This window comes from Hypanus sabinus, chromosome 6 (assembly GCF_030144855.1).
Source record: "Hypanus sabinus isolate sHypSab1 chromosome 6, sHypSab1.hap1, whole genome shotgun sequence".
Taxonomy (NCBI): domain Eukaryota; kingdom Metazoa; phylum Chordata; class Chondrichthyes; order Myliobatiformes; family Dasyatidae; genus Hypanus; species Hypanus sabinus.
This window is the reverse complement of record NC_082711.1, coordinates 109,046,170-109,053,680: the sequence shown is the minus strand read 5'-3', so window position 1 is coordinate 109,053,680 and position 7,511 is coordinate 109,046,170. Positions and strand designations below refer to the sequence as shown.

Genomic DNA, 7,511 nt, shown 5'->3' with positions numbered 1-7,511 from the left:
CTGCACTTGACAAATAAATTGAGATAACCAAGAAAATAAAGAAATATTTTTAATAATAATTTTAGCTGCACTGCCAATTGCACAATCAGTGAGATAATCCAGCTGAACTACTGAAAATCCTTGGAAAATGAATGGGTTCTGGTCCTTTTTATTGATTGGAACTATTTCTTCTAATTCAGACGTAGACAGGCATGTTACCATGGTGACTTGAGGCCACTCTGAGCTGTGTGTTTATCATAGTCACTCTCCTTCAGTGAACCAATTCCATGCATGACCTCTGGGCTGAAACAATTCCTTAAGCAAGGAGTTTGGGGTACCTTGTTGAGCAGACAGTGAAGAAAGAAGTTCTTCTGCAACCCTAGGCCAGGCCTTTGTGGGTAGAAAATGGAAAGGGGAAGCCAAATGCTTAATCAGTTCTTTCTCTAGGTCTTTCTCTATTTTTTTGTTTCTATTGCGGTAATAAAAATTCTTCTGGACTTCCAAATCAGTTAATCAAAAACTTGTTTCGTAATTGATTTCACTTGATTTTGCTTAGCAAATAGTGTTCTATTAAGTCAAGTAAGCCATACAAGTTAGCCAACTGAATTTGAGCTGTACAATGAATGTAACATTTGACACTGCATGTATTACAGGATCCCAGTCTCCCAGCTCTCCAGACTCCGGTGGAAGTGAATCAGATTTTGATCACTCAATAATGCACAGGCAATACGGAATCCAGAATGGTAAGATTTTGATTTGTTTTAAGGTGAACGCTTTCATTGTGGGTGTACTGTTTACGCTATCAGTCAGTGCATTGAAACTGACTTCTGCCCAGTACACCATGTGCTCCCAAGTCAGGCCCGGCCATTCCTGAAAACATCTAGTAACTTTATCTTCAAGCTACAGCCAATAGTCTTGCACAGGCATCTTTCCATTTATGCCAGTATTATGGGCAGTGCTAGTAAGATCATGGTCTCACTAATCTCCTGTAATGTCAGTGAAGACACAATGACCTGTTGCCCAAGAAGAGTCCATAACTCTTAAAATGTTAGTTGAAAGTCGTTTACCACTACTCGCCCCGAATCCAGGGCTTAGAGGTGAAAGAACTTTGAGCTCACCTATTGCTGCAATCAATATCTATTTATAAAATATGAATTCTTTATAACATTGAAATTAATTTCACATAAAGCCCCATTGACTGCTTGTTGCATTGACCAAATATCTTCAATTGAACCTTTTTAACATGCTGTTGCTTTTTGTTTGACCAATTCACATTCTTTTGGTGGCTTCATTGTAAATGGACCTTCTGTTGGTGTATCTGAGATATTCTTCACAGTTCTATTCCATATTTCAGTTCGTCTGATAGTAAATCCATTTTTAAGGGTGTAATATTTCTGCTGTCTTTTTAAATGCAGAAGATTTCCCAAAAGTGTCAACCATGGATTACAAGGCTCCCAAGCGAGGAAGAGGAAGGCCAAGGAAGCTAGGCAAAGAAGAAAGGAACTGTACAGAAACCAAGCGAAGCAAACACTGTAAGTGAGCTTGTCCTGATCCAAGAGCCTCCTCACAACCAATAGAAGCAGCTTGAATTTACTCCTTTCATTGGACACAATTTATTAAAACCTGTTATAGATCAGAGAAATTAGTGTTTTTTGGCTCTTTCAGAGGTGGAATAAGACTTGTTTTTGCTTTAATCCAAACAGTAATCTGCCTATATCATATACTTGATTTCACACCCCCCCCCCCCCAATGAATCATTGTTATAGCCCCGCCCATGCTTAAATAACCAAAAACAGGTTCAGCTGGTTATGCAGTTTGTCTGAGCAGTTTCAATGCAGAACATATTTTTTGTGTAACCATGGAGCTACATGATAATTTGTTGTGGATAGTACTGTGAAATATTTTAGTTCTGGTGAGATGCCCTGAAGTAGCTTTCTAGGTTTTCAAAATAACTTAAATTTTTTGAGTTTACCTTGGAGAATTTGTGGCTAGGCAGCTCCCATTCATACTGTCCAGGTGTAATGGGACCCTTATTTTATATCTGTATTTGCTTTCAGATGTGTCTTTTTTTTTTACTTAACATGTTTTGATTTATTTAAATGTGCTTACTGATATTTTTGTTTTCACAGCCCCACGAGGCACACACCTTTGGGAGTTTATCAGGGATATCCTCCTCCATCCTGAGATCAACAATGGCCTCCTGAAGTGGGAAGATCGGTCTGAAGGGATCTTTAAGTTTCTTAAATCGGAGGCAGTCGCGCAGCTCTGGGGAGAGAAAAAGAAAAACAGCAGCATGACTTACGAGAAGCTCAGCAGAGCCATGAGGTGAACAGATCTTACAGGAAGCTTTGTTTTTGTTGACGACAGTGTGGATTTCACTAGCAAAGCCAGTGCTTATTAACATCTCCTGGTTTCCCAGCTTCTTGTTTGCTCATTGACAAAAAGTTTTAGTGGTTTTAAATAGGGAGATCTATCCGACTTGCTCTCCTCAGGCCAGGATAGTGTGAAACCAAAACAACGTACAGCAGAGAATTTCAGGGTGGTGGAACAGTGATGGACTAAGAGCACCCCTCCATAGTTTGTGAACGCTCAGGAGTGAAGCCCATGAATGCCTATCAGACTAAAGTGCATCCCCTAGTTTGGAAAAGAATTTCCAAATGGATTCCAATCCTTTTGGATCCATGTCAAGAGATTGCAGATTTTGAATAAAATTATGGTTTTTCTGTTTTTAAAAAAAAATTAGTTAAGGATGCATGAAACCTTTTTGGTAGGAACAGTGACCAGACTGACACAAAATAACTATTCCCTCTTTCTTGCAGGTATTATTACAAGCGTGAAATCCTGGAACGTGTGGATGGAAGGAGACTGGTCTACAAGTTTGGAAAGAACTCCAGTGGCTGGAGAGTTGGTGATGCATAAGATGAAGAAACATTTTCATTCCAGTAAAAAATTCACTTTCTCTGCAAATATGTTTGCTGGCAAACAAGATTCCCAACAGAGAGATGGTGCGGTGCACTGGACTGATGAACTGGCCCTTTCGAGGGACATGCTCCATGGGCATAAAGTGATGATTTTTTTTAGAAGATGGGTGTGTTTGTTTATTTTTAATTTTCTGCATTTTCAAACTCCAGCCTTTCTTGGGCCAGATGTATGTGTCATAAAGGTGGCACTGGAAATAGTAAGCCTATTTTTGGGCCAAAGTAGGTTATTGAACCAATTTGATATTTTTATGAAAAAAAATGCTGTGGACCTAAATCCCACATATATGCAACACATATTTCGAAGGCATTGGCAAGTGTGAACAGCCAGTCACAAGAATCGATCTCTCTATTCTACCCTGGCAATATTAATGTTGCTCAGCAACTTCTACTTTTGAAATATGCGCTATGGTGTCTGCGTATGGATAATGTATAGCAGGACTTCTTTCATTGCTTGTGCACGGAAGTGTATGTTGTATATAGTCTTATGTCACAGAGATTGCTAACCTACCTATGTATATATCTGTAAATATATTAAGAAACAATGGGAACTTATTCAGCTGGACTGGTACAATTTCCACTGAAACCTGAGTGTATATATGATTTAAGCAAAAAAATCTGGGGTAAATATTCTTTAAATAGATTGAATAGATTTTGTAAGAAATTTTAAATCTGTATGTTTTTGTTTATTTTCCTATGAATATAATAATATTTTACAAATAAAAACATATTTTAAATGAAAACCTACCTGTTTTGAGAATCTGAATCACCAGAGAAATGTGCAATAATGGTATTTTCCCGGACTCTCAAATATTTCTTTTTCCTATTGGTAATGGGATTTTGTTATTCTTGTTACCTGTAGAACATTTTTCCTTGCAATCAGGTCCAGCAGAAGTGGCTCTAATCTAGTGAACAGCCACTCACAAGAATCGATCTCCCTGGCAATATTAATGTTGCTTGGCAACTTCTACTTTGGAAGCATGTGCTATGGAGTCTACGTATGGATAATATGTATATAGCAGGACTACTTTCACATAGAAATGTAGTTTGTTTAGCTATCACCCCGGATAGCTATTCCACTGCAAAAAGTGTGATCTATAGTGGCTGCAGACTGTTCTTCCCACTAACTAATCATCATTGTCTGAATGTTTTGAACTCTGCATCAAGAAAACTCGATCTAGCTCTTTGTTTATTTGTAACTAACGGCTGACCCAGAAGCTTGTTGTGGATACGGACAGTTCTAACCTCTGGGCTCCAGAAATTCTGTGTTGCAATAATGCAAGCTAGAAGGGAAGAGAGTAAACAAGTATGGGCAAAGTATCTATTATAGGCTAACTGAATAAAAGAGAATGCGATGAGATGATATGGTTGAGGTCACATACCATGAGAGCAAAGTAGAACGAGTTCTCAAGATCAGTAGGGACTTGACAACTTAAACGACCTAGAGGACATGGAATGTCAAGTTTCATATCCATTTTGAGTTGATTTTTATTATGGAGTAGGAACCTTGTCACAGTGATGCATCAGGACAAAGAGTACCTGATGCCATTGAATACAATGGGTGTGCTTGATAATAAGGTACACAGAAAGATTACTATAGTGACTAATAACTACTTATGACATTGCTCGGCAAAAATCTCAAGTGCTTCAGGTTATAAAATGAAGCTTAAATGGTTTCAAATTGTCAAATGAACTCTGCAATGCAATTAATACTTCAACTGTCACTAAATTCCAGCCACTCTGGTCTTTGCCGAAACAAGTACAACTGGTGTAGTGTAATAAAGCCATTATGTTTACAGTAGTAGATTTATTACTGTGATAATTAAACCATTTAAGTACCAAAACTATGAGAGATTTTACATTGGCTTCACCTGTCATCCCTGTTTCTTATTTTTTTTTCTTTTATCCTGCTAAATTTGTGTTGACAGTTTTTTTGTCCATCTTTATTTATGCATCAGTGCTTTATCTCTTGGGAGCTTGACACTTTGTGGAGACAGCTGTATAAAGCTAAAGTTGGTTTTGATCTGCACCATCAGCTCTGTTGTCCGTAGGCAGCCAAGTGCCACCAGTTTGATTACTGATGTGGTCAGCTCCATCCCTCCTTTCAACAAGTCAACCATCTTTGATGGTTGTAATGATAACTTGTGAAGACAGATCCATCTGTCCAGTTTTATCATCGTGTACACGCAAACGGTGAGGTACAGCACAATGCAAAACATGCTTGTAGCTGCATCATAGGCACGTAGGCAAACAACACACTGAATATAAATTATATCATCATGGCAATTGTGGTCTTTCCATCACCATGATTGTTCTAGGCAAATTTTTCTATGAAAGTGGGTTGCCATTGGCTTCTTCTGGGTAGTGTCTTTACAAGACAGGTGACTCTAGCCATTATTCATACTCTTCGGAGATTGCCTGCCTGGCGTCAGTGGTCACATAGCCAGGACTTGTGATCTGCACCAGCTGCCCATATGACCATCCACCAGCTGCTCCCATGGCTTCACTTGACTCTGATCAGGGACTGAGCAGGTGCCACACCTTGCCCAAGGGTAACCTGCAGGCTATCAGAGGGAAGGATCACCTTACACCTCCTTTGGTAGAGACGTATCTCCACCCTGCCACCCCATAAATTATATTATTATTATATTTATGAAGGCCAATATGCCAAATACTCCCTTTACAATCCTAGCATCACAGGCACTGTAGATACAGAAAAAGAAGGTTTTTGGCACATTGGCCTTCATAAATCAAGGTACTGAGTACAAGAGGTGGGATGTAATGTTGAAGTTGCAGAAAACATCAGTGAGGCCTAATTTAAAGTATTGTGACTAAACTGGATATGGCAGGATTCCTGATTTGCTGTTTGACATTCCAGGTGTTGCTTGTTCATTTCTTGCCACTTCTGTGATTTGTTCTTATTTTTTGTGTGTTGGGTGTTCGATGTTTTTTTGAACAGGTATGGTGTTTCCTTTTCTCATGACTGCCTGCAGAAGAATGAATCTCAGTATATATATATACTGTGATAATAAATGTACTTTGCACTTCGAACCTATCTACAGAAAATATATCAATACAATTCAAAGAGTACAGAGAAAATTCATAAGGATGTCTCCAGGACTACTTGAGGACATGAGTTATAGGGAAAGGTTGAAGAAGTCAGGATAGTGATTCCCAACAGGAGTGGTACAACCCCCCCCCCCCCCACAGGGGTGGTTATGTGTCCTAAGGGAGATCTTGGGGGGCTGGTAAGTGGCACCCTAACATGAGGCGTGTTAGTAGAGCAGGCACTAACAAAAAATGGATGAGTCACTGGAACACAGGAAGAGCCATAGCTCTGCAGGTGGAGAGCACTCGTCGTCACAACAGGTCTGAAACTCAGCAGTCTCATCAGATCTTGCCAGCCAAACAGACATTATTGGGGATGCATAAAATAACAATCAGAGTGCCCAACAGTTTCCCTTGACTTGTGGCATGGAGCATGTTCATGCAATTTAACAGTTAGCAAATCAAGTACACCCTCTCAACTTTCTCTACAGATCTACAGAAAACAGGTCACGCAATGATACAGTGCTGGCCAGAACCAAGTGTTGAAACAGAGCCAATCAGTGAACCTACCAACCCTGAGGATTCCTTTCGAGTTGTTCAAAGCAACCTCAGCTTCATATGTGAGGTGAAGAACCATCTCTGCAGATTATGAGATCTTACATGATCGGTCAATTTTGCTAACTGCAACAGTATAAGGGCAGCTTGCCAGGCACCAGTTCTATCCTGACCAACATTCAGATCCAATTTGAATCCTTGTCAAAGTAATTTTCGCTGTTGTGATTGTCTTCATCTTTGCCTTGCCATTTCTTTGCATGCTACTGCCATCGTTCCACCCATGTCTACTCACTGCTATCGTCAACATCCAACAGGCATTCCCAGTTTTTATTTTAGCTCCATTAGAACAATTGTACTTTGAAACTATCTACAGAAAATATATCAATAGATTGAAAGAATACGGAGAAACTTTACATTTTTATTTTAATTTAGCCCCATTATTGATGGATAAGTATGTACAGCACAATCTCTATGAGTCTGAAGGTGGTGAAGCATTGAATTCTAATCCTGCTTAGAAACACAAATTCAGAAAGTGCGTCAATACAACGTTACATACCTGGAGTTTGGTTTAATTCTGTTCCCATCAGATCAGCGATACCCCATGTGTCTGATTTGTAATACTGTACTGTCTATTGAAGCCATAAACCCATCAAGATTGCAGGAATACATCGGTAAAAGACACCCTGAAAAAGCTCCTGATAGTATTATTCAGTTCCAAAAGATGAACGCAACATTTGAAAAGCGATGCCCACTCCAGACATTTGCCAAGAAAGCTAAAATTGACCTTGCTAGTGGTCTCATTGCTTCTTATAACATTTCCAAAATGATAGCAAAGTGGGGAAAACCTCATACAATTGGTGAAAGATTAATAATGACTGTTGTATCAGAAGTGCTCACCACTGTTCTCAAAATGGATACCAGTATTTTAAAATCAATTCCTCTGAGTAATAA

The 7,511-nt window shown here is 39.2% G+C and overlaps 1 protein-coding gene across 1 annotated transcript in view; it reads left to right on the top strand.

Annotated features, from left to right (window-relative positions):
* Positions 1-3,694, top strand: part of elf3 (E74-like factor 3 (ets domain transcription factor, epithelial-specific)) — a 6,324-nt gene extending 2,630 nt beyond the window's left edge. Inside the window, exons 6-9 of the mRNA XM_059972711.1 lie at positions 633-722; positions 1,395-1,511; positions 2,109-2,304; positions 2,799-3,694. Coding sequence (XP_059828694.1) covers positions 633-722; positions 1,395-1,511; positions 2,109-2,304; positions 2,799-2,898 — 503 coding nt within the window. The 3' untranslated portion in view covers positions 2,899-3,694. The remainder of the gene's footprint in view (positions 1-632; positions 723-1,394; positions 1,512-2,108; positions 2,305-2,798) is intronic.
* The last annotated feature ends 3,817 nt before the right edge of the window (positions 3,695-7,511 follow it).